General features: G+C 46.8%; 2 protein-coding genes across 4 annotated transcripts in view; both read right to left on the reverse strand.

Moving 5' to 3' along the window:
- The window catches only part of INTS4 (integrator complex subunit 4), a 38,193-nt gene extending 28,377 nt beyond the window's left edge, over positions 1-9,816 (reverse strand). The window contains exons 1-8 of one of the 2 annotated variants that reach the window (XM_071769077.1): positions 9,678-9,816; positions 8,527-8,721; positions 4,534-4,651; positions 2,004-2,110; positions 1,629-1,814; positions 1,189-1,239; positions 457-545; positions 76-196 (exon numbers count right to left, since the gene is read on the reverse strand). In XM_071769077.1, the coding sequence (XP_071625178.1) occupies positions 76-196; positions 457-545; positions 1,189-1,239; positions 1,629-1,814; positions 2,004-2,110; positions 4,534-4,651; positions 8,527-8,721; positions 9,678-9,731 (921 nt within the window). In that variant the 5' untranslated portion in view covers positions 9,732-9,816. The remainder of the gene's footprint in view (positions 1-75; positions 197-456; positions 546-1,188; positions 1,240-1,628; positions 1,815-2,003; positions 2,111-4,533; positions 4,652-8,526; positions 8,722-9,677) is intronic. The other variant, XM_071769164.1, reaches the window with a different exon arrangement.
- Positions 9,817-12,715: 2,899 nt separating this feature from the next.
- On the reverse strand, positions 12,716-17,545 carry KCTD14 (potassium channel tetramerization domain containing 14). 2 transcript variants are annotated; one of them, XM_071727683.1, is made up of 2 exons: positions 17,217-17,545; positions 12,716-14,643 (listed from the first exon to the last, which is right to left on the reverse strand). In XM_071727683.1, exons 1-2 carry the CDS (start codon positions 17,283-17,285, stop codon positions 13,972-13,974), a joined length of 741 nt encoding a protein of 246 aa, XP_071583784.1. In that variant the 5' UTR covers positions 17,286-17,545; the 3' UTR covers positions 12,716-13,971. The 2 variants fall into 2 exon arrangements, with proteins under 2 accessions (XP_071583784.1, XP_071583876.1); XM_071727775.1 differs by having other exon boundaries at positions 17,226-17,513.
- Between the last annotated feature and the right edge of the window lie 671 nt (positions 17,546-18,216).

Raw genomic sequence — 18,216 nt, forward strand, 5'->3', positions numbered from 1 at the left:
CCCATTTCTTTTCAAATATACATGAAAAGTGAAGTAGCAGGAACTATTTTCAGAGAGGAAAAGAATGCAACTTACCAATAACTTAGCAGCTTGTACTCTAACAACCCAGGAACCATCACTGACCATATGACAAATTTTTCCAAAGGCATCATCAACCAAACGAATTTCTTCATTAGAAGAAGGAATTGGGACAATGCTAGGATGGAAAAACATCAATCAGAGCACTGATCCCATACCATGCTGGATGGCATCAAGCAAGGAACAATGATGGTAAATTCCCATGGATGTGCAGCCAAGAACCAAAACTTCACCCAGAGCAGTGCAGTGTTACCAAGGAGCAGAAATCTCTATGCAGCAGTTTTCTAACAGCTACTCCTGAGACTGACAAGCACAAAACTCTCAGGATTAGGAGGATTACTGTGCCAAAGGTTGAGTCCCAGTGCACACAGCACATACCTTTCAGGATAAAGTTGACTGAGGACCCAAATGAGCTGAACAGCAGCACTACGGACTTGCTCATAATCATCTGCCAACAGCTTGCAGGCCTGAAAGAAAGATCCACAGCTCAGCATTCCATAAACATCCCCACCTGAACTGTCATTCCCTCCCCACAGAAGATTTAGGATCCTTACCAGAAATCAGTTAGGCCAGACTACAAAATTCAGCCTGTCTGTCCATTACCTAGTATTTCCCAGTTTGACCAGGTAGATTAATCCTCAATAAAGTCAATCAGGGATGTGCTGTAAAACTCCTGAATTGCCTGGACTGGGCAGCAAGCACAAAATGGGAACCTGTACACTCAATAAACTGATACAGGCTTCAGCTCTAGAGCCTTTCTGACATAACCAACACAGGCTTCAAGTGAAAGCTCCAATGAACAAGGGTTTACGACTTGAAAACTGTCAGATGACAGGAATAATTACCTAATTCCTTGCCCTTTCCATGATTATGTCCCCCAATAAATAATATAAGCCAATCAAACCACATGTTTTAGTGCATTTAAGCACAACAAAATGCAAAACAGATTTTTATTTCCACTGTCATAGGACAATAAGGAATACAAGCACCCTAAGTACACAATACTCCACCTCTGTTCAGTGCCCTCCTCTCAAAGCACATTGTACAGAATTTAAAAAGCAAGATATGGAAACAAGTATAAAATAAACACAAATCAATACAAGGCTTTACCTGATTGTAAATAGCCTGCTGTAATTTCAACCCTCTTTCATGAAGCTGAAGCTGCAGAAAAAAAAAAGAAGCCAGAAGAAAGTATAACTATAGGTTTAAGTGACACAGATTAAGTTTTCACCACTTTTTTTTTTAAGTAAACTTAGTTGCTTGCATTTCTTGATTACTGCTATAGTTAAAATATTACATAATCTTGGCTTCCTCAGCTTTAGCTGAAACAGCAGTTACTACAAATCACTAAAATGCTCTTCAAGATCTCACACTAATCTCAAATGTCAACACCTCACTTATTTTCCAGGTAATTCTGATCCACTAAGTGGATTTTTACAAAGTTAATTAAATAACCTCTAGCTCAAACCTCTTTGGATTAGTTGGCAGCCTCCTACCAGCTTCTTTACACAACCTAAAACAGTTTATTCCACTGCACCAGCAACACTTACCATGGCTTTTATAGCTGCTGTCCTAACACGAGGGTCCTGGTCATTAAAATGATCTCCTATTATCTTCTGGACATCTTTGGCTGCCTGGCTTTCAGCTTCTTTTGCAACACCTTTTTCCACTGGTCCAAGACAGCCAATTAACTGAAGACACTTATTTCTTACACCATGGGAAGAATCTGTCAGATGCTATTGAAGGGAAGAACAGACATAACTGGGCTCTTTTCTGTCACCCCTTGGAAACAACAAGTCCTAGCAGTTACAAAATGTTAGTATTGTAAAATTTTGTTGAGAAAAATTAATATAATTTAAACAATGACTGTGTTTTCTTTCTGTGGCAGTGATAAGAAGTTTTCTGCTGCAGGGAGGCCACTTTACCTTGCAGGCTACCTCTACCAGCCTCATCCTGACAGATGGATTCTCTGTGAGCTTTGTGCCAATCACCAACAGGGTGTCCAGCAGCTGAGCAAGGACTTGATGGGATTCTGCAAAAGAAAACAGGGAAAGGCCATGTACTGCTTTGCTGAGCCTCTCACCAACCACAGACCCACAGGCTGATCCAGGCTGCAACATCCTCCTGAAGCTGCCTTCTTTCAAAGGCCAGAAAAAGTTCAGCTTCATCTTCTACATCATTTGCTCCAGCCTCCAACCACCTTGGTGGCCATCTGAGGAACTCCCTCAACCTTAGCAACACTTATCTGGCACTGAGGAGCCCAAAACTTGGTGTGGCATCCCAACTTGAGAGCATAATATCAAAAAATAGACCTTAAAGAAGTCATAAAAAAGACAACCTATACTTCACTGTCTGCTACAAATCCAGTGCTAATGGCCTAATGCCTGCTTGCATTAGCTCTGCTGACACAGCTTGCAGGATGGTAAGGAAAAACCTCATCTTCAAACAAGACTTCTCCAGCACAGAGTGCTTCAGAGGCAACAGCTCTGACACACAGATGCAAAAGCAAACTTTGCACTCAAAATAAGGCATAGAGCAGGCACTTATCTGGCACTGAGAAGCCCAAAACTTGGTGTGGCATTCTACCCAGTGCTGAGCAAAAGGGAATAACCCACTCCCTTGACCTGCTGGCTACACTCCTGTGGGCAGAGCCTTCACTGCCCACTCAAGTTTAGCTCACTGGAGCACCCCAACATTCTTACCTCTAAACTGGAGTGATGATTTGAACAGACAGACTGTTAGATGGAGAAGGAACTGGCTGGATGATCATGTCCAAGGAGTTAGTCAGTGTCTAAGTGTCCCAGTAGAAGCCAGTGGTAAGGGATGTCTGTACTGGGACCAACACTGTTTAATATCTACATCAATCACATGGGCAGTGGGATCAAGTGCACTCTCAGCAAGTTTGCTGACAAAACCAAGCTGTGTTGGGAAAGTTTTTGGAAGAAAACAGACATGTGAGCAACCCTGGCTATTTAGCTTTAACCAGAATGAGCTAAATTGTCAGGATTGCTCACATGTCTGTTTTCTTCCAGAAACTTTCCCAACAAAGCTGGGTGGTGCAGTCAACATGCTGGAGGGAAGGGAGACCCTCCTGAAGGACCCCGAGAGGCTCAAGAGGTGGGCAAAGCCAACCTCATGACATTCAACAAGGTCATGTGCATGGTGCTCCTGGGGGATGGGGATGGGGTGGGGGATGGGGTGCTCCTGGGCTGGGGGATGGAGGGGTTGACAGGAGTCCTGTGAAGGAGGACATGGAGGCACTCACTGGTGGATGGAGTGAGACACAAGCCAGCAATGTGCACTTGCAGAGCAGAAAGCCAACTGTGTCTTGGGCTGTATCAAAAATAGTGTGGCCAGCAGGTCAAGGGAGGGGATTTCCCCCCTCTACTCCACTCTGGTGAGACTCCTCCTGCAGTGCTGGGTCCAGTTCTGGGGTCCTCAGCACAGTAAAGACATGGACCCACTGGACCCATTCTAGAGGAAGCCATAAAAATGGTCAGAGGGCTGAAGCACCTCTACTATGAGGGAAGATTGTGAGACTGGGGGTTGCTCACCCTGGAGAATGCTCCAGGGAGACCTTATTGCAGCCTTTCATTACATCAAGGGGGCTTATAAGAAAGAAGGAGAGAGTATTTGTACCAGGGCTGTAGTGACAGACATGGAGCAACAGTTACTGAGAGAGGGGAGGCTTAGGTATGCCAGAAATCTTTTTAAGATGAGGGTGGTGAGACTCTGGACCAGGTTGCCCAGAGAAGCTGCAACTGCCTTATCCCTGGAAGTGTTGAAGGCCAGGTTGGATGGGGCTTGGAGCAACCTGGTTGGTGGGAAGGGTCCCTGCCCATAGCAGGGGTCTGGACTAGATGAGCTTTAAATCCCCTTTCCAACCCAAACCATTATTTTATTCTATAAATGACACTAAGCCAAAATCACAGTACATCAAGTACAGCACGTAGATCAAGTAAAGCACATACCAACTTGAGAGCATAATATCAAAAAACAGACCTTAAAGAAGTCATAAAAAAGACAACCTATACTTCACTGTCTGCTACAAATCCAGTGCTAATGGTCTAATGCCTGCTTGCATTAGCTCTGGTGAGATAAAAACTCTGGTAAGAAAAAAACTCATCTTCAAACAAGACTGCACTTTGAGCAAGACTTCTCCAGCACTGAGTGCTTCAGAGGCAACAGCTCTGACACACAGATGCAAAAGCAAACTTTGCACTCCCTTAATATAAAAGCACAGAGCAGGCAGGCCTGAGGAACATTTTTCTCCTCCTCACAACGTGGTGTTGTCTGTCATCATTCCCAAAAATCAAAAATAAATACTCTGAGCAACAATTTCCACTTCCAGATTTTACTCACTCCAGACATAAGGGACTTGCCACTGTCCTCAAAATTTAAAAGTTAATTCAAGATCCTGTCTTGATCTCCAGCATCAAGAAAACCCAAACTTACTCTCATTCTGGAGTGTGTTTATGGCATCATCCATAATGCAGTCTGGGGAAAATCCTGCAGTCTTTGATAACAAACCCAGCAAGGAAGCAATCTTCAACCTTACAGAGGCATCATTCTCCTGGAAGGAAATGACAGACACCCTCGTTCATTTTCCAGTTTGGAAAGAATCAAACACTGCACCCAGGCAGGAGCAATTCCTAATTCAGCACAATTTTACTGCTCCTCCTCCATACACACACAGCACACCCCACAGAAAAATTAACTACAGAAGAACACTTATGGGGCAGCTTCCAGTACATTCTTTTATTCATAATTCATCAAAATTACTTTCATTTTCTTTGAAAATGTAAAGTTTAACTAAATCAGGTTTCCAAGATGCCAGAAAATTCAGTGTTGATGTATGAAAATTCAGTTCAAATGTATGCTTGCAGGTTTTTAATGAACAAACAGGAGGATTTAAGGAGGTGAACTGAGACTTTGGCCTCTTGACCTCTGCTAAGCAGCAGCTACAGAAAACAAATGTGTCTCTAGAGGGTGGGGGGCAGGAACCCTGTCAGTCTTCTTCAAAAGAAAGAAACCAAACACAGCAAGGTTAAAAAATAACAAGAGAAGCACCTTAGCTGCACACATCTGCTCATTTAAGCAACAGCAAAAGCTGTCACGGGTGATAATTACATAAATAAGCTTCAAAATATTCATTTAAAATGAATAAATAATAAATATTTAAAAGTTCATGCATTTCAAAGTTATTTTTGGTCTTCTACAGGGTTTGCACACAGGACTTCTGGTTGTAACTGGGAGCTCTTTCCTCCTGTTGCCAAGGACACCCAGTGCAGGGCAGAAAGACAAAAAGAAGTTTGGATTTCATACTCAGTTCATCCCAAGCAGTTGTGTAATGCTGAACACAGAGGTGCAGAAATGTGCAAAAATATTGCAAATCCTACTTCACACCTTTCAGCAGTGCTCTGGAGAGACTTCAGGATCACACACACACCCCTTCCAAGTGACAAAATACCCAAGGGAGTAAATGTTTTTCTCAAGTGAGCTGAGAAGCATTTTTTTCTTTCAGAAAATTATTTCTTTCAGTGGAAATTATAAGCTTGAACAACACTGGACTCTTTACACCAGTGGCAGGATGCAGGGATTTCCACACTATTGTGGTGTTTCTATATCTGGTGTTTGCTCACACTCTTTTTTTTCATCAACAGACAACCCCCTCCCTCAGTCCAGAGGAAACCCATGATCAATGATTCTGAAAAGGACACATAAAGACACTTTTAAAAGGTCTTTTTAAGCCTTTAAAATGCCTTTTTATGTCTGTGGTGTGGTTCTGAAGTTGCAAGCAGCTTCCCCTCCCTGAGGGGATTTTCTCCCTCCTTCTAATGGGTTGTGAGCAAGAAATTGCAGAAAATTATCCTTGTAGTTTTCAGGTCTGTTTTTCAGGACTGCTCTTTCCATGACCAAACCACCAGGAGGTGCCTCTGACCCCTTGTCCTGAGCAGCCTCAGGAGTCAGGAAGGGATTTTCAGGGTCACCTCAGGACACTCTTTGAGGTCACCAACTTGCAGGATCCTGACCCCTGGGCTTCCCCACACTCCCCACAACACATTCCCTGCACGTGCCTGCAAGGCCATGGGAAGTATGGGTGGGAAAACAAAGGAAAAAGGAAAAGCCAGATGATTTTTTCTGATCCATTTCAGAGGCCACCAGGAATGTTTGGGGACTGTCCTGTCATCATAAAAAGGGATGGGAGGACCAGGAGGCTGGAAAACCACCTTAAATGGAAGGATGACAATATGAAAACACACATCATCATACAACCTCCTCCCATTCAGGATTCTGAATGATCAGCTCAAGCACAAGTTTTCTGGTTTCTGAAGAAAACAGTTTTTTAGAAATTTTTTTTCCTTAACTAAAACAATGTCTGCTACAGGACTGAGATGCTTTTTAAGCCCTGGTTTCTGTAACACTGAGAATGGGACCTCATCTGTAAATTTAAGAGTCTGTCTTCTAATGGGGGCTGCAAAACAAACCCCAAGCCCAAATAAACTGAATTATTTGATTGGGAACCACAGGCTTCTTTATGGCAGAAGAAATGGGCTGGGTTAAGCTTTGCATTAAGCTGGGCATTCTTTTGAGTGGGGACCACTCCAGTGATGAAAATATGGGCCCACTGAAAAAATGTGGAACAGAAAAGAACCCAAAGAAGTAAAGTACAGAAACAGAGAAACTAAAGCTCTAAGCAGCAGTTTAAGTTTTAAAAAAACAATAGGCTCAGCTGTAAAGAGAGACAGAATAGCACAAGGACACCTGTGACAAATATTTCAGCCTAGAGTGCAGCTTTGTCAGGTGCAAGAAAGTTTTGCTTTAGCCTCTGCATCCATTTCTGGTGTCCCCATCCCAAGGACACAGATTTGTTGGAGGCCAGGGGAGGGCCACAAAGGTGATCCAGGAGCTATGAGGAGAGGTTGAGGGAGCTGGGATTGTTCAACCTCAAGAAAAGGACTTTGTTTATTGCTGCCTTCCAACACCTGAAGGGAACAGGAAGGCTGGAGAGGGACTTTTCACAGGAGTGACCAGTGACAGAACAAGGGGTTTTAAACCCGGCCAAGTGCCGGGTCCTGCACTTTGGTCACAACAACCCCATGGGGAGCTCCAGGCTGAGCACAGAGTGGTTGGAGAGCAGCCAGACAGAGAGGGACCTGGGAGTCTGGATTGACAGGAAGCTGAAGAGGAGCCAGCAGTGTGCCCAGGTGGCCAAGAAGGCCAATGGCATCCTGGGCTGGCCCAGGAACAGCGTGGCCAGCAGGTCCAGGGAAGGGATTCTGCCCCTGTGCTCAGCTCTGGTGAGGCCACACCTCGAGTCCTGTGTCCAGTTCTGGGCCCCTCAGCTCAGGAAGGAGATTGAGGTGCTGGAGCAGGTCCAAAGGAGGCAACTGGGCTGGTGAAGGGACTCGAGCACAGGCCCTATGAGGAGAGGCTGAGGGAGCTGGGGCTGTTCAGCCTGAAGAAGAGGAGGCTCAGGGGAGACCTCATCACTCTCTCCAACTCCCTGAAAGGAGGTTGGAGCCAGGGGGGGGTTGGGCTCTTTTCCCAGGCAACTCTCAGCAAGACAAGAGGCCATGGTCTCAAGTTGTGCCAGGGGAGGTTTAGGTTGGACATTAGAAAGAATTTCTTGATGGAGAGGGTGATCAGACATTGGAATGGGCTGCCCAGGGAAGGGGTGGATTCTCCATCCCTGGAGATATTTCAAAAGAGCCTGGATGTGGCACTCAGTGCCATGGGCTGGCAACCGCACCGGTGGATCAAGGGTTGGACTTGATGAGCTCTGAGGTCCCTTCCAACCCAGCCAATTCTGTGATTCTATGATTCTATGAAACTGAAGAAGAAGAGGTTTAGACTGGATCCTAGGAAGAAGTTCTTCAGGATGAGGGTGGTGAGACTCTGGAACTGGATGTCTCCTACCTGGAAGTGTTAAAATCAGGCTGGATGAGGCCTTGAGCAACTTTGTCTGGATGAGAGGTGACCCTGCCCATGGCAGGGAGGTTGGAGGAGATGAGCTCTGAGGTCCCTTCCAACCTCAGCCACCTGAAGGGTCACTACCTGGATACTACAACTCACATGTGACTTCATTTATTTATTTGTTATTTTTGCTGTTAAAATTTTTGTTGTTGTTGAGCTTTGGGCATCCAGGTTCCCTGGAAAACTTCTCCCATCTTTGTCTGTTGTTTAATTAATGTAAATCTAATGACACAGGCCACCTGCAGGGACAGCACAGTCACAACCCTGGCACTGGCTCCTGAAACCAGCAGCAAAGGGGCCCAGTAACACCATCAGGAATCAGTTGGGTCAAGGACCACAGGACCACTGCCCCAGGGCTTCCAGCAACTGAGTCAGAACCAGGAGCCTGTGACTCTGTTCCACATCCAACCCCAAGAAAACAAGAGCAGAAAGAGGATTTTTGGAAGCATGCTTGGCTCCCAGCTTCACTACCTTGTAATAGTGCTCCAGCAGGATCCTGACCACCCCTTCCACACTCTCCACTTCCACAGGTTTCCTGGCAAACTGGAGCAGGTACTGCAAGGCATCTGCAGGGGAGGTGGCTTTGCACAGGTCGACGTGGAGTGCTGCTGACTTGCTGGGCTTGGTCAGCCTCAGTTTCTTAGCAGAGAGATCCTCGTGCTGCTGCTGTGGGCAGAGGGGCAGCTGCTGAGGAACACTGAGCAAATCCTGACCCACTCCACCCCAAGAGTGAACACTGCCTCAGCACCAAGCCTGAGGGAGATCCTGGCCCCCCCATGGCAGCCACTGGCCTCTCTGTCAGCTCTCTTGACAAGGAGCAGATTTCCAGCCCTCTTGGGCAGCTCCCATCCCACCCAGGTAGACCTTGGCCCCAGGAAACATTCCCATTCCATTGGCTCTCCCCACCCCAGCCCAGGGCAGATGATGGAATCACAGAATCACTTGGACTGGAAAAGACTTTTAATATCACCAAGTCCAATATTTAACCCAGCACTGCCAAGGCCTCTACTAAACTGTGTCCCTCAGCACCACATCTCTTGTCTTTTAAATCTCTCCAGGGATGGTGACTTGGACTTGGCAGCCCATGCCAGGGCCTGACAACCCATTTGGTGAAGAATTTTCTCCTAATATCCAACCTAAGCCTCCTCTGGTGCCACTCAAGGCCGTTTCCTCTTGACCTATTCCTTATTACTTGGGAGAAGACACTGACCCTCACCTCAGACAGCTGCAGAGACCAAGAAGGTTTCCCTTCAGCATCCTTTTCTCACCGCTGGACTTCATAAAACTTGTTCTCTAGACCCTTCCAGCCCAGAGCAAGCACAACTTCTCCCAACCCCACCATCCCAACGCAGCCGACCATCTCTCTGCCATTCCCCATCCCGGCCTGAGGGAAACCAAGTCCCCTTCCCAGGTCTTTTCCTCCCCGTCCAGAAGGGAGCACCCTCCCTTTCCCTGCAGACACCTCCCAGCCCCTCCCGCTCCTCCCCAGCCCCTCAAGGGCCGCCCCGGCCCTGAGGCCTCCACCAGGCGAGGCCCCGGGCGAGGCCGGTGGCTTTTCCCGCAGCTCCACCCGCCTCACAGAACCTGTACCCCCCCCGTCCCGGCCCCATGGCGTGCATTACCTGGACCACCTTGGTGAACTCCTCATAAACCCGCTTCTTCAGATGGGCCGCCATGGCGCCGCCTGAGCCTCAGCGACCGCCGTAGGCGCAACCCGGAAGAGAAGCCACAGAGTCGCCCGCGAAGCGCCACAGGGAGGCGCCACAGGGAGCGTCCGCTCTTGCCTCCTGGAGGCCGCGCTCTATGGTCAGGCGGCCATAGGGGGAGGGAGGAGGCCTCCTGTTGCCATGGGAACGCCGGCCTGACATGGCGCCTGCGGCCTGGTCCGCCACGCTGGTAAACGGCGGTCAGGGGCTCAGGTCCATCAGCTCCCCCAAATCCCCCCCATTTTCGTTAGTATTTTATGTTAGATCATATGCAGAACAAAATATAAATCACAGAGTTATGGAATGGTTTTGGGTGGGAGGAAATTTAAAAATCATTCAGTTCCAACCCCCCTGCCATGGGCAGGGACACCTGCCACCAGCCCAGGTTGCTCCAAACCCCATCCAACCTGGGCTGAGACACTGTCAGGGAGGGGGCAGCCACAGCTTCCTTGGTCAACCTGGGCCAGGGGTTCACCACCTTCAACAGAAAGAATTTCTTCCTAACACTCCATCTAAATCTTCCCTCTTCCAGTTTGGAACAATTCCCCCTCATCCTGTCACTTCATGGCTTTGTAGCAATCCCTCCCCAGCTTTCCTGGAGCCCCTTCAGGCACTGGAAGGTGCTCTAAGGTTTCCCTGGAGCCTTCTCCAGACTGAACACCCCCAACTCTCTCCCCCTGGCTCCAGAGCTGCTTCAACCCTCTGAGCATCTCCATGGCCTCCTCTGGACTCACTCCAGCAGCTCCATGGCCTTCTCGTGTTGGGAACCCCAGAACTGGACCCAGCACTGCAGGGGGGATCCCACCAGAGAGGAGGAGAAGGGGAGAATCCCCTCCCTTGCCCTGGTGGCCACGCTGCTGGTGATGCAGCCCAGGACATGGTTGGTTTCTGGGTTGCCAGAGCACTTTGCCAAGCTCCTGTTGAGCTTCTCATCAACCAATACCCCCAAGTTATTCTCCTCAGGACTGCTCTCAATGTAATGAATAATAATAGTTTTTAATTTTTTTATTTTTTTTAAATAGCGTGGCATGATCTTTCCAGGCAAGTTTGCATTAGGCGCTGTCCTGGTTTGGGCCAGGATAAAGGGAATTTTCTGTCTCCTGCTTTTGCTTTCAGCTCAGTCTCTTGTAAGCAGCTGCACTGCTGAAATGAACAGCAAGTTTCTCAGGCAGTGGCTGCTGCTGGGACTGATCCCACTCCATGGTTATAGTTCCAGCTGGAGCCTGGGGTGCAGAACCAGGGACACTGCTCAGCTCTGAGCAACATTTTGCCCTCCAGAAGGAATAAAGAGATCCCACCTGCAGCCCTCCTTTGGGGAGGAAGGGACAAAATAGATGCCAGAATTGACCAAACAGAGGATTCCATCCCATCCACCTCATCCTCAGGATAAATTGGAGGGATCACCAGGGTCAAACCCCTTCCTGCTTCCCCTTCTTCCCCTGTCCCTCTTTGCTTGGGCATCCTGGGAGGATCCCATCCCTTCCTCTGCCTGTGCTCCTGATCCATCCCAGCCTCAATCTGTGTGTTCCTGCCTCCAGCTCCCAACTGCTGCTGACTCCAGGATTCCAGCCTGGATTTTCCCAGGGCTGCCCTGCAGCCTTGGTGGTGACGTGAGAGTTATTGGGGGAAAGAGGGAGGAGGAATGTGCGATCAATTTTCCTGTATATTTGTATAGATTTAGTAAATTTTTTTCCATTTTGTCATCAAAGCTGTGTAGTTCAGTTTCCAACCCATCAGTCTCTCTCCCTTATTCTCTCTCCTTTCTTTATCAGGGAGGAGAAGGGAATTAATAGAGAGCATCTGTTATTTGGTTTAATTGCCAGGACAGTGTTAAACCCTGACAGAGGCACATGACAGCTTAGCATGGCCTTCAAACACATCTCCTTCAAGGAGAAGGGAAGGAGGACCCAGCCCTGAGGAGATCCCTGATGGATCTGTGTCCAGTAAGGTGGCAGGAGACACAGGCAACAGTTCCATCTGTGATGCTGTGGAGGTAGCCAGAGGTGGCCATGGTTTGGTCACTTCTTAAGGACAAAGCAATTTGGAAAGGGGCTGAAAAGCCCAGGGAGGTGAGCAAAGATCTGGAAAATTGATTATTCCATGGAAGACTGAAGGAGCTTGGTCCCTGCTCCCTAGGGAGACCTCAGCACAGTGTTCCCTGTACTTAAAGGGCACCCACAAAGGGGATGGCACCTCCTCTCTCTTTGTGGAGAAGAAAAGGGGCAACAGGTACCAGTTGCATCAGGAGAGGTTTCATCTGGACATAAAAAAGAATTTTTTTTTACACTGAGAACCATCATTCACTGAACAACCTCCCCAGGGACATGGAGTCCACATCACTGGTGGTTTTCAAGACATGACAGGACAGGGTGCTTGATAATCTCATCCAGGCTCCCTTTCCCACCAGAGCTTGGACTAGATGATTCTCCAAGGTCCCTTGCAGCCTGGGCTTTTCTGTAAGACCAATCTTGATGAAACTATTGAAATTTCTCATGAGATCAGTCTGGAAGTCTTAGGAGGTTTGTTGGTTTGAGGCTTTAACAACCCTGTAATCAGATTTTTTTTTCTTCTAAAATCCAATTTTAATCTCCTTTGTTGCACCTAAAGCCAGGAGGCTTCCTCAGTCTCTTCTTCTAGGCTAAGCACCACCAACCACTTGGTTATAATCAAAGGTATGATCATAGATCTCCTTTTGTAAACCTTTTTGTTATCATGAACAAAAATGATTGTGTCCATTCTTAGAAAAACAAAAGGTCTCAAAGAATCCCCTCACACCCACAGCAGTGGTTTGACTCCTGACTTTTACTGGTGGAAAATCTGTGCTAGGATAAGCACATCTGAAACCAAGATTATTTAGGAATTATTCAAATCCATTAGCATAAAGATAAAACTTCAGGTCTTTTGAACCTGTAGGGTTCAAAAATGTAGGGGGAAGATCCCAGTTAATAAAGCACTTCTGTAGTCATTCAAAGAGGTTATTTATTTAACATCCCAGAGATTATTTTCCATAACTGGACAAAAAATCCCATGTTCTGAGAAATGAAGGAAATATGATCATAATCAAATTAGCAATTATGATTTTCAGATTGATTAGAACCAAGCTAACAGCTCTCTCCAGTATAAAAATAAACTTTCTTATACTAAGATTTTTAAAACATGATGTAGGACCCAACTTATGTGCTGTTGAAGCAAATTTACACTGAGGTGCCAGGATATTGCTTCAGTAGCACTTCCACCCCATGAAATCTCTGTGGGTTCTTCCTCTTCTTTCAGAAGCTTATAGATTTAGAAATAATATTGGAGTAATAATGAATATCACAAGAAAATAATGGAAATAGTGTGGCATGAGAGAGGAACGTGTGTCCTTTGATTGCAAACTCAGCTCAGCAATGGCATTTTTGCCTTTTGTTGATCCTGGATCATAGCTGAGGTTCTCTGTCTTTCCTTCAGAATAAATAATAAATAATATTAATAAATACATTGCCTAGAGAGTAAGCTGTCAGCTGGAGGAACAAGAAGAGAGCATGGGACACTGAAGCCTTTTAAACCTTGGTTCTGGTGTGGAAAACAATGAGAAGAAGAGATATTGCCTTCTGATTAAGGATCCAACTTTAAGTTGGGCATGTGCTAAGACATCTGTCAGTGATTCCATTGGGAATGGAGTGTATGTGACCTATTTGCCCTGAGAAACCCACTCCCAGATGCATTTGGGACTATTAATTTCTCTTAGGTTGAGTGAGGTTGGCTTGACATGCAGATCTGGCTCTCTCAACTTACCTAATAGCAATATTGAAAGGGTAAAATTCCTCTTTTTCCTAATACCTTTTAAATTTGACAGTGATCCCCTACAGCTCATGTAAACAGTGGTTCTTAAGTGCTATTTAATTTGGCAAGCAAGCAGAAGAGATCCTTGCACTGGGCCTTTTTTCCTGTGCTTCTGCTGGTCCATGGCTTAGCCTCCACAGCCCAAATTAATTTCTTTTAATAACTGCTTTTTCACAGAATCACAGAATGTTTAAGTTGGAAGAGACCTCCAAGATCACCCAGTCCAACCTTAGTCCAACACCACAATCTAACTACTAAACCACGCCCTTAAGGACCAGGTCCAAATGCCTTTTAAATGCCTCCAGGGGTGGAGGTCAGGGTCCTAGTCCTGGGCAGGCCATTCCAATGCCTTTTTCCTCCATTCCCCACCAGTGGTGACACTTTGCTACCACCAGGTGAACAGGAACTTGTAGAAGTAGTCATGGGATTTGAAGCGAAAACCTTTTTCGGCGACGTGGGGCTGGAAGGATGTTTTATACCCTTTGGCCTCCACGTCCATTTGGATGCAGTCCAGCAGATCCGAGATACCCGGGGCCGCTTTCCAGGGCCCGAATTTCACCACGGATTTTTTATCCATGTCCAAACTGCTCAAGGCATCCTGACACCTGGCCACGTCCTCCTCACTTCTGACCACGCAGACGATGACGCTCGACCGGCGGGACGCGACCGCTTCGGCCCTGGCGATGCGGATCATCAGCTCAATGTTCTCACTGTAGTTGGGCACACGGGCCAGGAACTGCTTCCTCGCCACCACCTCCCCAAAGATCTGTGGGGAATCTTCTAGCTGCTTGATGAGAGGGTCAATGTTGTAGAACAAAGCCTCCTTGTAGACCTCCTGGATGCACTGGGTGGGCACCTGGTTGCTGCGCAGGTATTCCAGGATGTATTTGAAGTAGGTGCCTGGCCTGTCGATGAAGAATCTCCCTTCAGAGTCAGTCCTGGGTTTGTGGTTGCCTGTGAACATCTCTGCCAGCTTGGAGCCAGGGTGCTTCTTTAGGGTGCTCAGTGTTGTGGTGTACATTTCCCCACCGACATTTAGCTCCACGATTGGAGACACCTGCAAGGGTCACAAAAAGCCACATGTGTTACCCATCTAAAAGCAAGGAAAAGGGGGAAAAAAAAAAAAAAGTGATTGCAGCTGGAAATTGGGATGATGGTGGGAAGAGCAGTGCGAGCTCCCATCTTTTAGGGGAGAGATGGGAGCACCAACTACCTTTATTTCTAAAAGCAGATGTAGGGTGTTTATACTGCCCTCGTAGCCAGAGAAGCAGAGGCTCAGGCATTTCTAAATTTCTAAAATTTCCCACATCTTTGGGATGTAGGAAAGCATTGTTTTGCCAGTGAGGAAGAGGGACAAGAAGTACCCTTCCCAGGGAAACTGTCAGCAACTACAGGATCCAACATCAATCCCCTAAATCCCACACAAGCATTGTCCCTGCTGGCCCCTGTCCTTCCAGCAAGAGTGACCTGAGCTCTCTCCCTTCCCATGGGCAGAGGGCCAAAGGCTGTGCAACTCCCTTCCTCTCACCCGAGCCACTGTTTTCTCTTGAAAGGAGGAGAAAGCTGTTTGAAACATCAGAAATGGGTGGAATTCCACTGGTCTGGAGGTTTAGATATAAATACTGAATGAAGACCAAAAAATCCAGTAAGCCAGAGGTGGAGGACAGAAGCTCTTTATCAAAGCACTTTAAACACGTGTGATAGCTTTAGCTAGGAAGCAAACAAAAAAATTCATGCAAGTGACGTGGATCTGAGAAGGGAGAATATAAAGATTGGGGGGTTATGTCTGTATTTATTTATTTATGTATTTTATTTCACTGGCCACAAACACCGTTCCTCTCTGAAACACATGGGAGGAGGCCTGGAAAGCTGGATCTGGTTTCCAGCTTGACCTTCCTGAAGTGCTGAAGAGTTTGTACAACCTGCCTTTGCCCTTGGACCTTTTTTATGGTACTCAGCAGAGAACCAGGAGAGGGAAGAACAGAGGCAGTGACTTTCCCTCCCCTCTCCGTCACTGCTGTAATGCAAGTCACATGCCTGGCCAGCACCACACCTGCCATTGGGAAGGTTTCAGTCAGTAAACAACTTTTTTTTTTTTTTTCCAGAAGCTCACCTGCTCTTTCTTGCATCTGACCACGCAGGGATATGCTCCAGTGCTGCCAGTCACATGCCTGAAGGGAGCTGTGTACTCAGGAGCTCAGCTGGATCCCATGGGATGACGTGAGCTGATCTCACAGCTCAGACCAAGAGGAGGGGGAGCTCCTGCTGCCCTCTCCCCTTTCCATCCTTGTCCCTACCCATGGGTTCCTATTGCTCAGCTCGTGCCAGCTCTGCTTCCCCTTCACCTTGCTGAGCTGAGGATCACAGAGGATTTAACAAGAAAGTGGAAGGGGGGGAGGAACAGACAACAGAGACCATGGGGAGAGCCTTTCCTCCAGGTAGCAGCAAGCTACTACCAGATTTAGCAGAAATTTCCTCACAGGAAACAACAAAAGGTTCAGGCCAAAGATCCAGCTGGAATATTTCTTTACCCAAGTGTGGGTGGCTTTAACTCGATATCAGTCATTTACACTATGACCAAGGAGACAAAAAAACATTCTTTTTAGAAAGACTGTATGGTGATTTCTGTCCACTGAAGAACATGGCCCAAAGTTTTTTTTTTTGTAGTAAAGCCTCTCAGTTAGAAATTTATTATTAGTCAAGTGATAACAACAACTTTCCCCTGCAGGGATCATTTGATGGGAAGGTTTCATTCTTTTGAGCCTTTGCTCCCTTTTCAGCAGGTCAGATGTTTGATGCTGTTTGTCACTAAAACAAATGGATAACATGTTCTTCATTAACACAGTAGCCCAACTACCCTTACGTTGTCAAATCTTGATTAATGGTTTTGGCCTGGGATCAAACTGGTTCCCAGTGGACTGGCAGTACTGGGACCAGCTGATTTCCAGCTCTGTCATTAGCAAGCAAGGTGACACTTGGGAAATCATTCCACCTATCTGTGCCCCAGTTTATTAATCTGCAAAACAGTTACCTCCTTGGGGAGGCATTTTGCAACCTGCACGTGAAAGGTTGGATTTGTTAAAGACAGAAATTGTATGGCTACAACAGAGACCAAGCTGCCTAGCAGTAAACTGAGGGCAGAGAGGAAAAATGAAACATCATCTGTGATCTTGTCACTGATTTCTGCCTGGTAATGTGGTGCTTGGCTTGAGATTGTCATTAATTTTCCTAAGAGATAGAAAAACTGCAGCTCCCACCTGGTGATTCCTCATGTCTACAACATGGGGCAGCAGTAGTATCATTACAGACTCCAAGGAAAAAAATCCAAAACTCACCACAGACTTTTATTTAGGGTTCTAGCCAATTAAAGTTCATATTAACTTAGTTCTACCTCAGGTCAGAGGAGAAAAAAAGAACCCCTCTGGTTATTTGTTGTTGCCAGATCTTGTATGCCAGAGGGGGGCATGGCAAACAGGTCAGATTTACACACAGCTTTTTACTCTTCTTGGTCATGTATCTGGCAAGCCCTGAAATCTTCAAAACAGCAGATGAGGGAGTAAAAAACATCTTAGGTAGCCTGAAGGGGATGCTTTGATCCCACAGGAGGAATCTGTGCCCTCAAGCCCGTACCTTACTCACCGTGTGCAGGCTGCTGGTCACCTGCTTCCCAAGGGGCTTGTGCTCCGATGAAATGTTCATCTCCTCCAGACCTTGGCTCCCACCCTACACGTAGGATGACTCCTTCCTGCACTCCAATCCTTTTTCACCTGCTTTTTCTTTAGTGGGTCAGTTTTTTTTTCCCCAAGCTCCCAGCCCAGCTGCTTCCCTGGAGGCTCCCAGTTTGCTCCTGGTACGGGTTGCAGGTGTAAGGAGAGGGGAGGGAACAGCCTGAAAGAGGAAGTATTTGCTCATTAGTTTTCTGGCAACCAGCAAGGTGCAGGGTGGACTCAGGCTGCCTGCCAGCACACTCCTGCTGTAATAGTATCAGTGATGTGAATAAGAGTGAAATAATCCTTCCCAGAGGAGGCTCAGTGCCCAGAGCACCTCCAAGGAGCCCTGCAATGTATGACTGCCTCCTGAATTGGTTGTAGCAAAACCAGTAAACTTTTTCACAGCCTTTTGGCCTTCGTGTCTGGCTCTTTTAAACCAAAGTTTATCCCAATCCATCTCATTGATCCCATTTGTCATACCCATCAATTTCAGAGCAGGGTGCCTACCATCTGTCCCTGGTGGTGGCATTTTCTTCCTTGCCAATACAGTCTGTGGGCATGGAGTAATTTGGGCAAGGTAAATTAAACCAAACCTGAATCTCTGCTTGAGCCTGAACTGTTCTTTTCAACTGCTCATAAATATTTTATCTGTATCTTTTCATGACATTGTTTTCTAATACCCAGTGTCCACCAAATATCAAAAGTGGAGAGCACCACAGGTTTAGTGGTAGTGGGACTGTTTCCCACAAGGGTGTCTGTGCTTATTCCCCTTTTAAATGCAGAGGATTGGATCAGAGTGAGCATAAAGGACCTCTCTAGATCCATACCTGCAGAGTCTCCCTTTGAGATAAGGATAAACCTCAGAGGTTTTATTCTATTTTGTCTTCAGGCCACTCATCACTTCTGTGTCTTTGTTCTAT

Source organism: Heliangelus exortis, chromosome 1 (genome assembly GCF_036169615.1).
Source record: "Heliangelus exortis chromosome 1, bHelExo1.hap1, whole genome shotgun sequence".
Taxonomy (NCBI): Eukaryota; Metazoa; Chordata; class Aves; order Apodiformes; family Trochilidae; genus Heliangelus; species Heliangelus exortis.

Excerpts from the sequence above, each read along its gene's own strand:
- KCTD14 (XM_071727683.1), bottom strand. The coding sequence starts at position 17,285 with ATGAACATTTCATCGGAGCACAAGCCCCTTGGGAAGCAGGTGACCAGC. Across the intron at positions 14,644-17,216 it reads GCCTGCACACGGTGAGTAAG|GTGTCTCCAATCGTGGAGCT; the intron begins GTACGGGCTTGA and ends TGACCCTTGCAG.